Below are 21188 nucleotides of genomic sequence, written 5' to 3'. Positions count from 1 at the left end.
GTAGACTTTTCAGCATTCTATAGGTTTTTAACCGAATTAAGTGCTTGTGGGTGTTGATGAAATCTTTAACCGAATTAAGTGCTTGTGGGTGTTGATGAAATTTTTCCTTGTTCTCGGCTATGAACGTTTCGGAATCAATTATACGCTGCCGGCGGAGAGCCAGATGCGACAGAAACAGTCGTGGCAAGAGAAAATCTTTTTTTTGTTTTTCAAAACTTCGAAAATCCATGCGATTCCAGCATAATTTGGCATAATATGAGCTCTTTCTAAAGAGACAGATCGGCCTCTTTTGGTTATAATATCCACCGACACGTTCAGGTTTATCCTTAACCTTGATAATCAAATTATATCATAGGCTTCACGGATACTTATTCCAGCAGCAATTATCGCAAGCCTGAAACTATCTGCAATTATCTCAAATCTGAAACAGCTGTAGTTATAAACACCTGACTGAAGAAAAAGTAAAATATCAATCTTAGGTTTGGAAGTCCACCAAATTAAACCCGTAAAACAAAATGGTTGTACAACAAAATATTAACTCAGAACTCTTAAGCACCAAGGCATAAAGACAGGCTTGTAAACAGGCTCTCAGCAACGCCAAACAAAACTTTGAAGCGGGTCTAACTGTCTCTCAGAAACGTCAACCTAAACTTCCTAAAAGGTTTACTATGGCAAAATGCGGAATAACGTCTTTAGGATGCTCATGATAATGCATCAGGGAAAAAATGCGACATGAATCAGTTGGTACTCGCTATCACTGACCACCATGCTTTGCCTTTTTATGTTGTTGAAGACCACCTTCAGAGTTGAAAGTCCTACACAAAGCACAGCAAAAATTAGAACTAATCTATCACCCAAAAAACAAAAATAGAACTAATCAAGAAAACATACTTGCTGCAAGATTTGCAGGACAATTGTCCACCAGACTTAGGCTCCTTGGCTTCACTGTTAGGAGTCTTTCCTCCCTTCTTCATTGGGTGAGGAGTAGCGGTATGACCACCTTTCTTAGCATCTTCAATTGTATAATAGAAAAACATGATATCACATTAAATAAAATGATTCAAACTAGCATTTATAAGCCATCCAGAGAGAGAAAACCAAGGGATAATTAGAAACACCCGGGGCACAAAATTAAATAGGAGCCTTACCATTCTTTTCAGGAGTACCAGATTTAGCTTTCTTGGCAGAAACTGGAGTTTTTGATGCAGAATCATTGGGCCTCTTCTTACTCAGATCCACCTTTTGAACATAAAATTATAATCTTCCAGCATGCTTTATTGTATCCAAACACAATGCTCAAAACAAAGTGGGCGTTACAAGTATAATTACACTACACTAACCTTCTTGGGAGTCTCCTCCTCATCTTCATCATCATCACTCTCCTCATCACTATCACTATCAGCTTCCATCATATCCTATGATGATCAAAATAGGCAAACGTCAAGAAATCCCCAGCAAGAATAATCAGGACACAACTTTAAATTTTAAAAAAATGAACACCAGAAAGAATAATCAGGACACAAATTGGAACACCACAAGCAGTGCCAACCAAGTCCCTGCCATGTAAGCTTATAGAAAGCATGGAACATGTGCCCAAACACAGAGTACGAGTTAAACCCACACTACTTAAATTACCTCATCAGAACTTCCATCCTCACCATCTTCATCAGATTCATCATCCTCATCATCTTCAGAATCGTCATCTTCGTTCTTTGGCTCAACCTTGCCCTGCTTTTTGGAATCATTAGCACTGGCATCGCTTTTCTTGGATGCGGCAAGCTTAGCTAGGCCAGACTTAGCATCAAGTTTTCCTGAAAGAAAACGGCAATTAGTCACCATGATGAATAGAATAGAGCAGCAAACAATTTCAGATTTGAAGCAAGCAACAAGCACCATTATCTTTTGTTATCACTGGGAGTTCTGCGTCCTCATCACTATCTGTCCATGTCAAAAAAACGAACATGTTTGAGCAGCCAACTTAATAAGTTACTATAAAAATAATAACTAAAAAGAATTCAACAAAGTAACGCTGCTCACCAGATAAGTTGTCAAAGTCATCACCCGTGCTACCACAAGCACAAACGTATGTCAAGGAAAAATGACAGAAGTTATAGTACTTGCACGTCAAGCCATTAATATATTAGAAAAACCGTCCTTGTAATCATCATCAGGAAAAAATGAACCACGGGTTGAAAATAGAAATCTAACTTTGATAGCCCTTAAGTAGGATGGCTGTTGACCGCCTAATAATCATAATGTAGAGGCGCAGAAGAATTCGGCAGCAAGAAAATACCAAATGAAATGAACGAACATGGTCGAGGTCCATGAAATTTGGAATGCTAAAATATCAAGATATTGCTCCATGAAAATTAATATAAATTAAAAAATTAAAAAATTAAAAAAACAAGAAAGTGATGAGTGGTAAAGGATATTCTTCATCAGGAAGTTCAGCTTTATATCCACAGAAAAAGACGCTCACATTTTTCGAATTGTGGGATAGCTCAAACTCCTTTTCCAAAACCAAGTCAAAAGATATCTGGGGGAAACTATCCTTTGAAAGCGTTCCCAAAACAAACTTCTGGTCATCAAATTTTAAGTAAAGAACCACAGGTTCAGCCCCCTTATCTTTCTTCGTCTCACCAAGAGCAGCCTACAAGATCGATAGCACGTCAGGAGGTCTCATCGAAGACCAATAATGTCTAATCGATTTACAACAAAGTGTTAACCTGAGAAAGATGGATGTAGGCATCGAAATCTTGAGGATCAACTTTAACAGGCTCCCCAGCCTTAACCTCAACACCTGTATTTCACAGAAGTTAGGTGACGTTAAAACAGCGCTCCACCAATAAAGAAAACCCATATTCGACCAACAGAAACATGCCATGTAGACCCAGAATAATGAAATGACTAGCCAATAGTCATGAACGGATGATAAACTGTCGCTTTTAGACACCACTATAAGTATAAGCGGCTTGTTCTCACATCAAACCAGGAGCAACTGGCTTTCAGACAGGTAAAACGTTTCACACAAACATCAACCACAGCTAGACGTGCACGAGATATATTAGCATATCATTGAATAAAACACGGCAACGGACCAATAGAATGAATGAGAACCGATATAAATGAAATGCAAGGAAACGAAGGAAATAAATGAAGCCAGAGCATATAAATAAATAAGAGACGAAAAGAGAGGCAATAAAAGAGAGTAATACCCCAGAACTCCATTAGCAGAACAGCGAAGGAAGCACAACGAGCAAAGGGAGCTGCAAAGAAGGGTTTTGGGGGGAAAGGGAGCTGGAAGAGCAGGAGCGGACGACGAAATGGAAGTCGGGGGCTTTTATAACCGTATTGCCGCCTACTAGGGTTTTAGAGCGCCCTCCTTTTATTTGTTCCGCACCACATCGGGAGGGGTGGGGGAACTGTTTTCCCTCTCTCTTCTCTTTTTTAGTTTTTTATTTTATTTTTTAATTAACGATACTAGCCGTTGCCCTCCGTAATTTGCCAGTTCCGTTATTGGGCCTTAGTGACCTTTGCATGGAAAAGGATGGCCTGAGCCCGGTCCATTTCAAAATTTCAGGTAGGCATTTCTCTAGCGTTCACGCAAAACGCTGACCTTCCCCGAACAAAAGTAGGCTGGCGAGTGGAGATACCCATTGCTTAATTGGGCCTTTTGTTTATTTTAACATACTTCCTTCGTTTTGTTGTTTTGTAGACTATCAGTCTACGTGCCCCGGCAGTCAAATCGTCTTGGTTTTTTTTTTTTTTTTTGTGGTTACAACCATCAAGTCGTCTTGATGTTACCAGTACGTGATATACAAATATGTTTATTTTTTTGTTCTACATCGTAAACAAAATTTTAAAAATTTAAGCCATACAATTTAAATGACATTTGTAAGCTGTGGATAAAAATTATTGGGTTTAATCTTTTCCCGGCAAAGTATTCAATGCTTGACATCAAAACGTTGAAGTGCAGTTTAATGGGCTCTCCCGCCTAGGGCTAACAATCTACACGCAGCAAGAATTGTGGTTCTCGCATGGGAGAGCACCCAACACATACGTGATGTGCTATTAAGAATAGTTTCTGAAGAATAGGTTTTTGAAAAATACATTTTATAAAGAATAGCTTTTGTGAAAAAGTAATTCTGATAGAGTGAGAGTATTTGAATAATTGTTATCATAGGCATTTTTTATATGTGCAAATTACGAAAAAAGACATAAGTTAATATGATAATTACATAAAAGATAGATTTTATACTATATTTTAATTTGAAGAAATAAAATTATTAATAATATATTTTTTATCAACATAATTAATAATATATAAGATAATGTAATTAATAAATAATTAATATGTGTATATATTTATAAAATATAAGATTAAATGTTTATAAAAAAATAATTAAAGGGTGTTAGAGTCATATTATCATTGAGATTTATTCTAACATGCATAGTCATGCTCTACAGTTTGAGTCAAAAGTAAAATTGATTTATTTTTTCTAAGACCATCGTTTTGAGTTCAAAACCATGATTTTGATCTAAAACCATAGTTTGTTAATTTTTCCCCCTGTTTGACAAATCTAGAACCCAAACTATAGTTTGGGTCCCAAAACCGGTTTCTTATGTTACCCAAATAGGCCCTTAGTATGAACAAGCCTGTTTGGCCGAAGAAAAAGGATAAACGGGTCCGGAGATAATATAGCATGTATTCTTGATTACATCACATTTTCTGAAAAAAAAAAAGATAAAAATCAATCATGATTTTAAAAATAATTTTATAATATACATAATAATTATATTAAAAAATGTTATCTCGATTCATATAAAAATAATTTTAAAAAGTGCTACCAAACACCCTGCAAGTTCAGGCATCTAAATGCGTCTCTAAAAGAGACCTATGATGTATATTGGTGAATATTGAGCAACTTCATTGAACAGAACTAGTACAGGACCCCTTTTATGTGTAAGTGGAGAAAAGATACCGTGATGCTCTATCCTTTGCCCCCTAAAGTAATGTTAAACAAGAAGATTAAATAAATCGAATGTTTATTATCAACCTCTTCGCTTACGAGAGATATCTATTCGCATGATTATTTGTTATTTTTCCGAGGCTATTTAATATTGGTACACGTACAAAGTGATCACACAGTGATGAAGATCTTGAACTAAATAGAAAATGAAACAATTAATTAAGAGAAAGATGCTGGCTATCTCCAGCAAGCAGTCACTCTTCCCCAGATAAAAGCGTGATAAAAAAAATACCTGAAAACTCCATTTTTTTTGGGCCAACTTGAAAACTTCATATTTTAAAGGGAAAATTACACTCAGGTCCCACAGAACACAATTAATATCAAGAAGGTCCCTCGAAATCGCGAAATGATTCTGAAGTCCCCAGGGACCTGTGTGTAATTAATTCTAATTGTGAAATTACGTAGTTACCCTTGTTAATTTGAACCTATTTACAACCTCAACAGTGGCTGTTAACAACCCAAGAAGAGGTGGTTAACAACCTCAACAACGCCCCTGGTATTCCACAGAGTGAGTTGTCATGAACACTGCCGAGGTTGTCAATCACGTCTTCTCGGGTTGTTAACAGCACTGTTGAGATTGTAAATAAAATTAGAACCTATTTACAACATCAACAGTGGCTGTTAACAACTCGAGAAGAGGTGGTTAACAACCTCAACAATGCCCCTGGCATTCCACAAAGTGAGTTGTCATGAGCACTGCCGAGGTTGTCAATCACGTCTTCTCGGGTTGTTAACAGCCACTGTTGAGATTGTAAACGAATTGTTACAATAAAATTAACAAGGGTAAGTAGGTAATTTCACAATTAGAATTAATTACACACAGGTCCCTGGGGACTTCAGAATCATTTCGTGATTTCGTGGGACCTTTTTTATATTAATTGTACTCTGTGGGACCTGAGTGTAATTTTTTCTATTTTAAACTACACTGCCACATTTACTTTTCTCCCGGTTTACAAACCCCAGGACGGAAAATAGAAACTGCATTTCTACACAGTAGGAGAGAAAACAGAGATTAGAAAAAAGAGGGGAAAAAAGCTACTACACAATTGCGCGATTGATGGATTCCAGAACAGAATCTATTGATTTTGGCGTATTAATTGTTTCTAAAATGAAGGCAGATCGTTGAATCCAAGAAGAAAGTGAAAATAACTTGCGCAGGATGATACCCTTCCGATTCAAAATATAACCAAAACTTTGTTGAAGATACTTAGTTTTTTTATAAGATAATATTATTTTTATATAAATATTTAATGGATTTTTTTTCAATTTTATTCTCATATATATATTTTTTGATTTATTTATTACATTATTTTTTATTTTAACTAGTTTTTTTATAAACATGAATAGATAAAATTTAATTTATATTTTGAACTAGAAAGAATAGCATGCAAAAGTACCTCTCAAAACTACTCCAGCCTTAGAGCCCAACTAAGGGTATGTTTGGATTGACGTTGGGCAAAACTGACTTCTAGCTCAACTGACTTTTGTAACTGAAATTAAAGTAAAATTCAATTAGAATATATTTGGATAGGTATTTTTAAAAAGTCAGTTGAAAAAATTAAAAATTGTTTAAATAATTAATAAAAAAGTTAGATTAGTTATAAAATAATTAAAAAACGCATAAACTTTATTAAATGCTAGTGTTTGAAAGTTTATGTTTTTAGTGTGATAATAATTTTAAAAATACATAAAATTATTATGATAAAATATAAATAATTTATTTGTGAAATTATAAAATAAAAATATTTGTTACGAAAAAAAATTTGAGAACACATTGTAGATAATTAATTAAATATACATAATGGACAAATATGAATATAAATTAAAATTCATTTGGTCTGAATAAGAGCTTATTATACTAAAGAAGGAGAAGAGGCAGAGGAAAAAATATGAGAGTAAATTTGGGATGCTCATTTTTAATAATCATCTTTTGAAACTGCAATTTGAAAAGTCTGATTTTTCTTCGTTGAATTCAACTGAGATTGAAAGCTAGAAATTGGTAGGAAAAATTAACTCAACCAAATAACAGTTTTTATTCAACTCAGTTTACAACTTCAGTTTCACAAATTCAAAAGCACAACTGCAGTTTCAAACTACAATCCAAACATGCCCCAAATTTTGCGCCCCTTGGATTGGAACTGAATAACATGACAGAATCTATATGCTTAATTAATAAAGAGTGTACCACAAAATATCATTGTCCAATAGGACGTTTATTATACGAATTCAAGGCACACCCCTGTAATTGGCAGCCTCTATCTCATCTGTGAGACTGTCAGGACATATACGACACATAGGCACGTAATAATTGTTCGTCTGAGTGGCAATCGCAGCATCAAATCAATTTAAAGTAGATCCCAGCAAACCAATTTTGTTCACTCTGTCAGCCTCTCTGGAGCAATATGCAAACGGTGGCGGTGCATTAGCCCCATAGCCACCCGCATCTGCCAGGCTGACGCTGCTACACTTTCGTGGGCAAAGAAAGAAGTTCCTAGATCCGAGCTCTATGAGCTTCTCCTCCCTCTGCAAACCTGATCATCATGCCAGATAAATCAAACCATTTCAGTCTCCATTATAACCATAACAAAACAAAAACCGCAGGAAGCCGAATTGACAAGGCTCACTTTCCAAGCTAAACTGCGAATAATGGAGGTCAAAATCGGAGGGATCCGTGGTCGGCACGACCGGCCGGCGGCCTTCCTTCACGTACTGCCGCACCGTCGCCGCCACCAAATCTTTCACCGTCGACTCCGGCGTCAATATGACCTGCACAGGCCCGAGGCTCCCCTGCATCGTCACCTTAAGCAGCAATTTCGGCGGTACTACTCGCGGCAGATCATCAGGCAGTGTCGCGGTAATTAGACTTCCGTAGGAGAAAAAGTCCGGCACGGTCCTAGGCCGGCCAATTTGGGATGACTTGGCAGACGTCGCGTTCATACCCTGCAGGGACGACAAGTTCTGGCCGTTCCGGCGAGGCATGGTAGGGGCAACAATTGAAATAAAATATGCCGTGGGACAGAAACTCGAGAATCTCCAAAGCGTTGGATTGGATGCGGAGGTTGATGAGAATCAATCGGCGGAATTAACAAATCTGAGGCGAGGGAAGCCAAGAGCTGCACAAGAGCTTCGGCTGAGGGGCTGAGGAGAAGCGGAAGCGACCATAACCAGAAGGGTAAAATCGCAGATGAGCAGATGGAAAGGGAGGGTGGCAGAGGAGGCGAAGAAGATTTTGAGGGAGAAAATAGCGGAGCATGCGGCTTTATAAAAGGGAAAATTACACTCAGGTCCCACAGAGTACAATTAATATCAAAAAGATCCCACGAAATCGCGAAATGATTCTGAAGTCCCCAGGGACCTGTGTGTAATTAATTCTAATTGTGAAATTACCTACTTACCCTTGTTAATTTTATTGTAACAATTCGTTTACAATCTCAACAGTGGCTGTTAACAATCCGAGAAGACGTGATTGACAACCTCGGCAGTGCTCATGACAACTCACTTTGTGGAATGCCAGGGGCGTTGTTGAGGTTGTTAACCACCTCTTCTCGGGTTGTTAACAGCCACTGTTGATGTTGTAAATAGGTTCTAATTTTATTTACAATCTCAACAGTGCTGTTAACAACCCGAGAAGACGTGATTGACAACCTCGGCAGTGTTCATGACAACTCACTCTGTGGAATACCAGGGGCGTTGTTGAGGTTGTTAACCACCTCTTCTTGGGTTGTTAACAGCCACTGTTGAGGTTGTAAATAGGTTCAAATTAACAAGGATAACTACGTAATTTCACAATTAGAATTAATTACACACAGGTCCCTGGAGACTTCAAAATCATTTCGCGATTTCGAAGGACCTTTTTGATATTAATTGTGTTCTGTGGGACCTGAGTGTAATTTTTCCTTTATAAAACGAGGAAGGGAGAAGGAGAAGGGAGTGGGGAGGGGAGATTTTTGTTTGTTTGGGGGCGGGGATTGAGAGTTCACCGGATATAGGCGGTTGCAGATGCCGGTCGTTAGGACGGGTAGGAGGTTATTGGTATGGAGATTTTATAGCGTGGGAGGGAATGGAGAACACGTGTGTGGAAAGGATTGGGGGAAATGGAGTAGTTGAAGGGATGATGACATGTGGAGTGTTTGGTGCGGCGCGCTCTTAGAACGTGTTGGAACAAGAGGCTTCGCGACGGGAAGGGGTAGAGAGCGGGGATCCCGTGCATGATGTTACCAGAATCTCCGACCTCACCTCACTCTACAGAAACAGACCCGCCTGGCGTTATTTGACTCCCGATTGTCTCCCACCCCCGCTTGCCTCTATTATCAAACTGAAAATTTTAATGGTATTTTAATCCCGCAAATTAAATAAATTCATCCGCGGATGTCAAAGTCTTAAGGCCGAATAAAGAAATTGAAGCCAAGCCCCCATTGCTGCGATGCTAAGTACTGACTAGAAACGTTAAGATATTGTCCGCGGAGTTGCAAGAAAGCTATGGCTTGGGGCGAATTTTGAAGCATTGGGATGAATTACGATGGAAATAATAAAATATACCAAAAATACCCATGGATCGTGACGCGGATGTTGTGTGCACTTGTCTCCGCCGCCAGTATATTTCTCTAAGGGAAAATTAGGTAGAAGGATCTGAAAAAATTAGTATTTATTAAGAAGGATCTTAAAAATTGTAATTAATTTGAAAGACCAAAAATTAAAATAAAATTTTATAATTACCAAGTTATCCCTTATCAAATCTCTATATTATCTCTAACACCCCCTATCTTAATTTAACGATTAGTTATCAATTGAACTTGATCTCTCTCTGCGTATCTTTTTTTTTATACACACAAAGTTTCTATCAATAGCAGTTGTCTTCTTATAAATCCAGAACAAAGTAGACAAATTAAAAAGAACCAACTATTTATTGGACTGTACATGTATTCTGACTATTATTCTCCCTTCTTTAGTTTGTTTGTATCGAATGTTTTCTTATTTCCTTGTGGCCTCTATCCCACTATTCAATCTGTGAATAGTAAACATCAGTAATATATTGACACTATTTATATGTATATGTTTCACACCCAATTTTATTACAATATATTGTATGCGAATCTAGATGAATACGAACTAACAATGACGATAAGATGGGTAGCTATTGTCATGGAATTCAAGCAGATATTATAGATGTTTAGTTCATTAACAATACAAGCTCTTGACTGAAGTCAATATTATTATGCAATACATGCATAGATACTCTAGTTTGCATTATGGTAAGCTATTTGATCTGCTCACGGGATGCTGTGCAATAATATATACAGGTTCAAATTGAGTTTTATGATGATGGAGACAATGTAGAAGACAAGGTTATAAGTAGCTTCAATGGTTGGCATCGCTCATAGGACATAGGCTTTGTTAAGGTGAACTTTTAGCTTTTTAATGTTTTCTTAGTTGCTTGATTTACTTGATATTAACCACATATCTTTGAAACCTATAACCTTTGAGCATCAGTTTGATGTCATAATATTTGGTTCAAGTGTTCAACTTTCCTTAATAATGCAATGATATTGTTCAAATTTCCTTATTAAGTTAATGAGGAGTTATAATTACTTAAACTTTAATTATTTAGCATCTTGGTTTGCTAATATTTGATTAAAAGCATCCAATATAAAGACTTCTTGGATGAATATAAAAGTATGTATTTGTAGATTCATTCAATCAGAACTATACATACATATGAACACAATCACGCTATCCATACAAAACTTCTTAGATGAATAAAAATACAGTTCTTTCTATTAACCAAAATATGAAAATCAGGTAAATACTACGGCTTCGTAACCTAAGCTTTACTAATAATTTTTCCAACCACATCAGAATAAAAGTCAAAATCGCAGTGATGCAAGTTGGAAACTTCTCCAGCCATATCGAAATGAAAAGCTAGTAAATACTGATATGAATGACTGAAAAATAGGACTATTTTTTTGTTAATTGCTATATTCAGTTTTTAATTTCAAATGGGGGCAATTTAGTAATTATAAATTTATATTTCAATTGATAATTAACAGTCAAATATTGAGATGGGTGTTGGAGATAATATAGCGATTTGGCCAGGGATAATTTTATAATTGTAAATCATATTTTAATTTTTGGTACTTCAAATTAATTACAATTTTTAAGATCCCTCTTAATAAATACTAATTTTTTTAGGTCATTCTCCTTAATGTTCCCTTTCTTTAACTTCCCAGCTGGCCGTGATAAAAAAGAATTATACGTTAGTTTATGTATGTATTAATAGACAAAGAAAGATAAGAGGGAAAATTGACAGGCTATATGTTAGAACAAGAAATCAAGGTAGGGGAGAGCCGCCCTCCACCTGTCGCTCCCTTACTGAATAATTACTGGAAATGAGGTTTGGCAGCAAATGAACTCCTATATCAAACAAGAATGAAAAATCATTCAAAGTGGTGGCAGGTATCTCACTTCCTTCCACCAACGCCCTTCCCTCGTTCAACAGTTAATTACGCCAATAACAAATAAAATCAATGAAAATGACAAGTCACAACTCTGGAACACGTATGGACGAGCCAAGCACGAAAAAACAAGTTACGTAAGCGAGCCAAATAAATGGCAACCAAGCGCGACACATGCACCGCTATAGAAAATTGAACTGAAGAGTTTTGGGGGCGCTTTTGTTTGCGGCAATAGGTTGATGTGAGTGTCAAGATGTCGTTATCGTTATATGTCACCGGCGACACTATGTACAGGAAAGATGACTTTATTCTGCCAGGGGCTGCCTAACATGCGAAAGGACCATACCGTTGCCCATATACAGGGAGAATTACACTTACGATCCATATTGAGAGGTGAACTGTTAGCAGGAACCATTTAATTTTGGCACAGGACCAGCTGGTTTTGTCAAAAATAATAATAATCTTTACAATTAGAGATGTCCTTCCTGGTAATTATACAGCTTCCCCCTGCAGGCCTCGTAAGTGTAATTCTCCCCTGGTAATTAGAAAAAAATAATCCTTTCGGAGCTCCCATTGGCCAAAAAATTATCTCAGCTCTAATCTTACATTAAAGTTAAAGGCATTTCCTGAGGTCATCCGCACATGGAAATTAGCTGCATATACTTTGTGCCCTGGATATCATTTTCAGGGTTATCTTTATGCCGTTGTATTTTGGGAGAACGACATGCAAGGACGATTAAAATATGCATATCATCCAGTGGCCTAATATTAATAAATTCCCAACAAATTTAAATGAAATTAAAGGGTTTCAATGGCCCAGTAATCATATAATTTTTTATTAAACCAAAAGTAAATTAGGAATCAAATTTCACCTTAAACATTTATTCCTGAAAAATTTTTAGCCATCGATTTCCGATGATTGGGGGCAGAGGAAGAAGCCTTTTCCGGAAAAGAAGAAGAAGGAGAAGAAGTTTATGTAAATATGCTTCATTTAAGTCTCTTCAAACTTTACTGGTATTACGCTGTTATGCGGATGTTTGAGTAGTCATTACATGTCGTTTGCCCTGTATAATTAATTTTATGTCTTCACTGGTATTATATTTCTTTATATGATTTGTTTAATCTAGCCTGTATTTGCAAGATAAAAGATTTTCTAATTATATTGTTCTTTTTTTCCCCTTCACATGCTTTGTTCAATCTAACCTGTATTTGTGGGGTAAAATGTTCTATCTATCTTTTTGAGGAAAAATCTATTATTTCATTAATATATGTTGTTTTTTCGTCATATTTTCTTGAAAAGCATCCCCAGACTGCTCAGTTAGCTTTAAATAATGTGATATTCGTCTGATGGTCTCTTGGATGAACTGCACGTGAGTTTAACGGAGTCATATATGGTGTTCACACAGAGAGGGCACATTCGCACCACACACTTCAGCCCCTGAATTTGGAGTGTAGTGTATAGATTAATGAAGTAGGCTTTTGGATGTGAGAGAGTCAAACAAAGATGGACGTGATTTGAATGGCTAATATTTTTGAGTGATCTCATCTAGTATCCTAAGCAGACTATTTTTCAAGTATATCAACTGCCTAGATTAATCTGAATTCACTAATTGTAGACACTTCGAAGGGAGGGATAGCTGACTAGGGGATTTAATGCTTTTCATATCCAAATCAGAATCAAACTCTCAATTTTGATTAAGAGAGGACGAGTTCTATCGCTCAACCGCATGTCCCTAGTTTGAATGGCTAATATCAGTAATGCCCCCATGCATGTGACACGTGTTCGGCCTAGCGGAAGGGGTCGGCAGAGTTTTGTTCTGCAAAGTAACAAGCTCTCTACTACGCAGACAACGAGGACGGCATGAATCACTTTTTTTTTTTAAATTAATTATACTCGTCCAATAATCAAATCCAACTCTTCTGATTTCGGCCGCACAGCTTTCTGAATGGATACGGTTCCAATTTCATGGGATACGTATGACCCATATCTGATCCAGTGTACCTTCATTTTTGTAAAATCATAATTCTGATGGAGGGACATAATTGAAGGATTCTCTGGCCAATATATCCCATATTCTTCTGGATTCCCTTGATCGTTGCCTCTGAATATAGCCATTGATGCTGGTAAAAAAAAAAAAGAATATAGCCATTGATAAGAGGAAAGAGATCCTTTCCGCGACGGTGTCAAACCCTTTTCTCTTCTCCTAGCTACAAGTAGGCCATGAAACAGCCGATAACGTTGTAGCCTAATGACAGTAAAAGTTTTCCTGTAAGTGAAAAAGTTGCGATTTTGATGCCACTTGTAACCTCTGCCTTTTTTTTTTTTGGAAAAAAAAGGAGCACAAATCATAAAAATATGTGAAGCAGAGGAGTCCCTTATGAAGAAGAATTTAGGATGCCTGTTTTATTTGACCATTAATTATATAAAGGGCAAACTCAAAAGCTCAGTTCCCTAGGAAATAAAAAAACCGAAAGGCGCAGGAGTCCAGTGCGTCTTCCCGAGGCAGTCACCTGCATCTCGTTTCCTTAATTCCCCTCTTCCGTTTCGTCAGATTAGTAGAGCTATGCTCGAGTCTCCAAATAATTATATGTGCCTGTCAATTATCATATCTCTTCAGAACCACGAGGCATCTCTCTCGTCAAATATTTTTCCTGTTTTCTTTTTGCGGAATCAGTAGCTCCATATGCATTGTTCAGTCTAACCTTTTCTTGTAGGGTAAAATGTTCAATCCATGTTTTTGAGGAGCATCTATTATTTCCGCTGACTCGGGACACATTCTTGAATCTGGTCAGGCCCATTAAATGAAGCTTCGGGATATAAAGTAGTAAATGTCACGCGTAAGCCCAACACAAAATTTTAGCTTATAACTTCATTGTCCAGAGGAAAAATGGACGTGGCTGCCTCACTCAATTGTATGTTAATCAAGGCCGAGCAAATCAAAGTTTGGAGTGGAACCTGGTCTACTTCTAATTACAATGATGACTATTATAATGTTGTTCGCAGCCGTAGAATCTATAATATTCGAATACAAGTACAATTTTAGTGATCAGTAAAATTTTCAATTAATAATTATTTTTAAAGAAAGTAAAAAAATAAAATTCAATCTAAACAGTTTAGAGTGTATACTAGCAATAGCAATAACCAAGGTTGTCAAACTCACAAGTTTAAACAAACTCGTGAGAATGATATAAACTCGGATCGTGAACTTGTAAGTTCACTTTTATTACTAAACTGGTATTAAAAGTATATAATCAAATAATTAATATATAAAAAATAAGGACAATTTCATTTAAATATATTTTAAATTTAAATAATTGAAATTATATCCATCAATGTTCATAATTTATCACATTCAATCAACAAATTTCTATAAAATTTATATATAAAGTCACTAAACATAATCAAATCCAAAAACTTAGCACGTGTTTAAGAGCAAGTTAACACGATTTTGTAAGTTTAAAACGTAAAAACGATAAACTCGATAAATGAACTATTAAGTTTAATCAAATTTACAGTTATCACGAATTTAAGAGTGAATTGATATGATTTTGTTAACTAGAAATGTAAAAACGTTAAATTCGAAGATTCAACTCACGAGTTTGATAATAGTAACAATAGCTAGCAAGTTGCTAGGACCAATGACCACGTAGACTTGTGTGCATGCACGTAGACCCTACAAATATGGTAACTATTCACTTGTAATTAGAATTTGATCATTTATTTCGTTCATCTATTGTCACTAAAATAGCCGGCAAAAAAAAAAAAATCTATTGTCACTAAAATAACTCCTTCTTCTGGTTCCAATCCTCTCTCTCCCCCCCCCCCCAAAACGATGTTTGGAGATGAGTTGTAAAAGATTTTGTCATCTGTAATGAAGTTGTGACAGCTTCCTGGTCTGGTGTCTGGTTTCGTATTTCGAAATTGTTATAATAAAGCAAAATTTTAAAATTAATATGCGAATTATTAAAACATGCTAATTGTGAAGACATTGTATCTATATATTATAAATCAAGTGATATAATTAATGTTATTTTTTTTCCTAATTCAAGCCTATCAACATATTTGATTTAGCCTGGTTTCGAAGTAAAACATCAGATAAAATAAATTGATATCGCATGAAATACACAAACATTGTGCATTAACACACACACACACACTGTGAAGAAATTTTTTATTATACTCGTTCTTCGACGTATTTCTTTGATATCTAGTGGTGCTGCTATATACATATATTATCAGCATCCAATTAATTTAGTTAATATACTATCATAGATGTTGATACATTATATTTAATTTATTACATCGGATTTTTTAAAATTATCTACAAAGGTGTATTTGCTGTGATTTAATGATTAAAATAATTTAATTTTTGGCCAACCAAAATAGTTTATCTATTGATTGCTATGATATATTGATCTCGTATATAGGATATGTGATAAAAGAGGGCTTCTTCTTCTTTTTTTTGGCCACGTGATAAAATAGGGTTGATATCTATAATTCTAGAACATATCAAGATAAGTAGATTTTTCCTATATTACTTATTTACATACAGTCTTTATTATTAATTTGGTTAAGTTCATTTTAAATTTAAAACTTATCCATTTGACAAAATACATTAATATTTATACATTTTTGAGTCCGCAAATCCTCGCTTTATATTATTTGGCCAGAGTATTTATATCAAATTAAAAACGTTCCATTTATGCTTAGGTGTAAATAATTGATAGCTATCATCCTTTTTCTGGATACAAAGAAGATTTGGAATCCTCATTAATGATCGATGAAAATAGTTAACAATAATAATATTTATAACAGTACAATAAAATTCACACAATTGATAGGCATTGCTTCTATTTATAGTTATTTAGAGTAATTTAACCGAGAGTTTCCTGGCACGCCCGTAATGACACTTGAATAAATTTGATCTCGACTAACAAGTACTGGCTTGCAAATTTTAAAAAAAGAAAAAGAAAAGAAAAGAGTAATCTGTGACATAAAGGGTTATGGTTTGAATCTCTACATCCTCAAAATTTTCCCTAAAATGACTTTTAGTGAGATGCATCATGCTTCAATATCGATAAATACTTGTAAAGTACTCATTTTACTTGGGAATCTGATTCTAAACTCATGTTGGCTGTTATATTTATATCTTTTTAAAATTAATTTATCTAACTAATAATTTTTTTTTAACCAGCATCTAACTTATAGATAGTTTAATGTTATGGAGAAATATGTTATATCTGTTATGATTAAATAATATATATCACTCAGTTAAATAGCTCTTAATTAAATAATGGGGAGAGTACTTAAATGCTTATCGGGTTTCCTCGGTGGATTATAGATATGCACATGCCCCATTAAATTTATTATCCGTTACCAAGACTGAATAAGAAACTTGTTACCCCAAAAAAAAAAAAAAAGACTGAATAATTAAGAAACTTCGGAAAACTAAATACAGAGGGTCTTCCTCGTGGCTGCGCTGTTTTGCTCTCACGTTCCGAGACTGCTGGGCAGCAGAACGGTTGTTCCCTTCGGCCCTCACCGCCCATAAACTTCCTCCACCCCCTGCATCGCCTGAAGACAGAAGCCGACCGGTGAGAATAATCCCAAACCTTCAATATTAAATCTTCCTCCTTCCCTTCTACTATATATCTCTCTCTCTTTTTTTATTTCCAAGAACAAGTATTATCTCAGCAGTTCATTGCCTGTTTGATTGTCTGTTGAAAAGGTGATCTCTTAGTTTCGATACTCTGTTTTTCCTGAACGCTGACCGCCTCGTTGATCCCTCGTTAGCTTTTCAAAGCATTTATTGTGCTTCAATTTATATTTCCACTGCTTCTTTCCTTGAGGCCCAAGCTTCGTCTGGCAGGCTTCCTTCATCACTTTTTTTTTTTCTTTTTTTAATTCCACACCTTCTTTCCTTTGAGGAAAAATGGCAAAAATCCGTGTGACAAATTTCATTGAAGAGAAGCATTTGACAAATTTTTGCAAATTTTAACGGGCTTTTCCCAGTTTTGCCTACTTTATCCATTGTTTTTAATTAAATATTGATTTACAAATTTGTCTCTATATTCCCAAATAGTTGATGAAAGCTTTGGCATCCCAAAATTGTCGACCTCCTTCTACTATTGTCGTTCCTTTTATTTTGTAGTGACTGCTACTCTGGGCTATTGAGAATGGAGCACTGCTTCAACGGTACGACCCAGATTCACTGATTTTGTTTCTGTGAAGCTTATCTCGCATGTTAACGTTAATTTATTTTTTAAATTGAATATTATTTAAAAATAAAATTATTTAATAATATAACAAACTGAGTCAACCACTGATATTTATAGTTTTCATTTTTTATTTCTGTGATCGCTCTTGCTGACCGTTTGCTGATATTTTTCAAACTCGAAACTTGACTGTGGCTGAACAAATTGAGGGCGTTTGATCATTTAACTCATTTATTAAACCTAATTGATCATTTAATCTCTTAATCCAACAAAAAGATTTCGTTACCTTCAATTTCGTCTGCTCTCCTTTATCTAAGCTAGCAGACATTTCAATTTCAAGTTTTTTCTTAATTTTCATTGCCTTTTTGTCTTGATTTCCGTGAGCTTTCCGTTTTCAAGAGTCTCTCTAATTGTAACTCTAGAAGATTCATGGCATAAGAGGAAAGACGGGACAGGTTTTTGACACAGAGAAAGGGTTGAAATTATTTTCTGCTTGCGACTCTTCAAATCTCTTTTAAAGGTTCGGTAGATTTTTTTGGTTCGATTTTGATTTGAAGTTTTAGTTTTTGCTGGCTCTGAAAAATCTGACAAAAAAATTCAAATTGGGTTCATGATGAGTTTTTCTTTCAGAGCTGAAGGTTTGCTCTCATTCTTCAAACGAAGAATGTCGTCCCTAAACGTCTATGAGAGAAGAAGAAAGATGGACCTAAGTGACAATCAATGGCTCCCAACCACCCCGACAAAGTCCACTCCCTTGTCCCATATCTGTGATGAATCCATAGTCATTTCGACTTCACTGGGCGGAGATAATGAAATTGCAGCTAAAAGGTCTACTTTTGCAGACTCGGTGCCTGATCAGGAATCAGCAGCTATTAACAAAATGGCTCCGTCATCCCAAAGTAAATGATGCTAATAGGTTCGAGCAACTTGCAATGTAGCATTTTTTGTTTTTCTGAGCAGTTTATGTCTGAATACAGGTTGCGATCTTGATGATAAATTTGTTCCAAGCTTTGGCGTCTCAACCCCTGGAAAGCCGATTCCCCTGGAACCCAATTCTCATGTTTCTGTTGAGTCATCAGTCTTCGCACCTCCACGGGAAGGTGACCTTGAAACTGTGACTGAAAGGGCTGATACGGCAGACCCAACCCATGACCAAGAATCAAAAACCACAGTTATTGACAAAGGTACTTCAGTCCAAATAAGACAGTGAATACACTAATTTACTCTTGTTAAGGGCATTTTTATAAATACTTGTCTTCAGATGCAGGTCATGATATTACTGCCAAACTTACTGAATCTACGCCCATCCTTGGCACCTCTACCCCTGCTACAAAAGATAGGAAAAGAAAGGCCAATCAACAAAATAATGTTGCAACACTACAGAAGAAGAAGAAGAAGGTGTATTGGCCTAAAGTGCAAGGCCAAACGAAACGGAAGACAACACCTAAAGTGCCCCATGAAAGCAAGACTAAGGGAAGGCGTGTTTCTAAGGTGAATGGTGACAATGGTAAATATAAAAGGACTTCGAAATCAAAGTCAGCGAAGAAATCAAAAGAGAGTGCTTCAAAAGTGGATGAGGGCAGATTTGACATGTTCTACTGTGAAGCGCAGTATAATATAGAGAAGCATGAAGTTCAAAATGAATGGTTTTCTACACTAAGAGAGCATATCATGTCAGAAAAGACTCTCTCACGTTCCAAAAGAAAACCATCTAAGCGTTCTTTGACATTTGAACTGGAAGAAAATTTTGAAGATCCTATACATATGCAGAATGAGCTTGATGAATTGGGTTTTAAAGGTGATTCTTTACACATATTGAAGAAGAAAATACCTCAAAAGAGAATGAATCTGAATTGTCCTTTACTTGTTAGAATTAGGAGAATGAAATTCAATTTTCCTACGCAAAAGCGATCAGAAAGTCAAAAGAGAAAAAGGATCCGGGAATTGAAATTACCATTTCAGTACATCAAAAAGCGAAAGAGATCAAATAATCGTAGGAGAAAAATCAACTTATGTGGCATTGTAATTTGCAATCAAATTTCTTTGCCCAATCAAGGAGTTGATGAAGGAAAAACAGAAAACTTGGGATTGGAAGGAGATAAATTTGAGTGGAAGACAAAAGGGAAGAGGGCCATAGAGAGAAAGAAAGCAAAGTCAACCAACTTTACAATAGACAAAATCCCAAAGCAAGAATTTGGGAATTGGGAAACAAGAGAGGGAAGTAAGGCCCTATGTACTATATGCAACTTTGTGAAGTGTCCTTTAGATGAAGACAATGAGAGCGAGAATGAAGTGAGAGATGAAAGGAAAGGAAAAGCAAGAAGAACAAGAAAAAGTGTGTCAAGTAAGGAAATGAAGGTTCTCATCAAGAAATTCCAATCTTTGAGCATCAATTATGGGAATAAAGAAAAGAAAGGAGCTTCTTACAAGAATCAAGAGAGAAGGTTAATTTCTTATAAAGGATCAAGAGAAGGTTGGCCAATAAAAGTCAATGTGAACAATACTGAGTTGGTTTCTTACAAAAATCAAGAAGGCGAGTTAGTTCCTTATAAAGGAATGAAAGAAAGTCAACGAATAAAAATCAAAGTCAATCTTGATTCAGAAACTTTAAAAGAATGGAATCTGCTTATGGATGGAAAATCACATGCTGAAAATGATGATAAGAAAGAATATTGGGAGCAAGAAAGGTCAATTTATTTGGGAAGAGTTGATGCTTTTATTGCTCGCATGCATAACTTTCTTGGTAAGGATTATACTCTTCTGTTAATATTATCATGAATATTTTATGGTATTAAGTATATTAACAGTAAAATTATAAACTTTTCAGGTAATAGATCTTTCTCGTCATGGAAAGGTTCTGTTTTAGATTCTGTCATTGGAGTATTCTTAACGCAAAATGTCTCAGATCATTTATCAAGGTCAAGTTTAACGGCTTAAATCTATTTGATACTTTTAGTGTATTAAATATTTATTCACTAGGTTTCAACTCTTATTGTCAACAGCTCTGCCTACATGTCTCTTGCATCTACCTTTCCAATCAAAACTTCTGAAGAAAGAAAAGGCAATTTACCTCTATTGAAACTTGAAAATTCCTCATCAGAAGCTAGTTTAAATTTGGGGAATAAAAGACTATACTCTCCGGGTATGGTTTTTGGGAAGAAAAAACCCACTTCTACGAGGAAAAAAGGTGATCAAGCAGAGCAAGAGAGAAAGAAGAAGGAAGAAGAACAAGCTGAGGAACAAGACAAGCAATATTGGGAATCATTGAGAAGAAGATATATACAAAACTGCACTCCACGAAGCGGTGATCATGCTGACTCAGTTGATTGGGAAGCAGTGAGATGTGCAGACGTCAATAAAGTTGCTAAAGCTATTGAAGGTCGTGGTCAACACAACATTATTGCTCAAAGAATACAGGTTCAGTATAATTTTGTTTTATCTAACAATCAAACTCAATAATGATTCTGAACTTCTCCTTTGAATATATGCA

At 35.8% G+C, this 21188-nt stretch overlaps 2 protein-coding genes across 2 annotated transcripts; both read right to left on the bottom strand.

Annotated features, from left to right (window-relative positions):
• Positions 1-324: 324 nt before the first annotated feature.
• On the bottom strand, positions 325-3347 carry LOC114716050 (histone deacetylase HDT1-like). The gene is made up of 10 exons (XM_028900986.1): positions 3216-3347; positions 2727-2800; positions 2433-2650; positions 2038-2063; positions 1894-1938; positions 1636-1811; positions 1341-1415; positions 1149-1239; positions 892-1012; positions 325-815 (listed from the first exon to the last, which is right to left on the bottom strand). The coding sequence occupies exons 1-10, from the start codon at positions 3226-3228 to the stop codon at positions 755-757; spliced, it is 900 nt and encodes a 299-aa protein (XP_028756819.1). The 5' UTR covers positions 3229-3347; the 3' UTR covers positions 325-754.
• Positions 3348-7059: 3712 nt separating this feature from the next.
• Positions 7060-8291, bottom strand: LOC114716095 (uncharacterized). Its single transcript, XM_028901032.1, has 2 exons — positions 7655-8291; positions 7060-7561 (listed from the first exon to the last, which is right to left on the bottom strand). Exons 1-2 carry the CDS (start codon positions 8007-8009, stop codon positions 7371-7373), a joined length of 546 nt encoding a protein of 181 aa, XP_028756865.1. The 5' UTR covers positions 8010-8291; the 3' UTR covers positions 7060-7370.
• Positions 8292-21188: the final 12897 nt, after the last annotated feature.

Source organism: Neltuma alba, unplaced genomic scaffold (assembly GCF_004799145.2).
Source record: "Neltuma alba isolate B1F8T4 unplaced genomic scaffold, ASM479914v2 tig00011642_pilon, whole genome shotgun sequence".
Classification (NCBI taxonomy): domain Eukaryota; kingdom Viridiplantae; phylum Streptophyta; class Magnoliopsida; order Fabales; family Fabaceae; genus Neltuma; species Neltuma alba.
The sequence above is the reverse complement of the archived record's forward strand: the minus strand, read 5'-3'. Positions and strand labels throughout refer to the sequence as shown.

Excerpts from the sequence above, each read along its gene's own strand:
- LOC114716095 (XM_028901032.1), bottom strand. The coding sequence starts at position 8,009 with ATGCCTCGCCGGAACGGCCAGAACTTGTCGTCCCTGCAGGGTATGAAC. Across the intron at positions 7,562-7,654 it reads TTCGCAGTTTAGCTTGGAAA|GTTTGCAGAGGGAGGAGAAG; the intron begins GTGAGCCTTGTC and ends CATGATGATCAG.
- LOC114716050 (XM_028900986.1), bottom strand. Across the intron at positions 2,651-2,726 it reads CCTACATCCATCTTTCTCAG|GCTGCTCTTGGTGAGACGAA; the intron begins GTTAACACTTTG and ends TCGATCTTGTAG. Across the intron at positions 1,939-2,037 it reads TGACTTTGACAACTTATCTG|ATAGTGATGAGGACGCAGAA; the intron begins GTGAGCAGCGTT and ends TGACATGGACAG.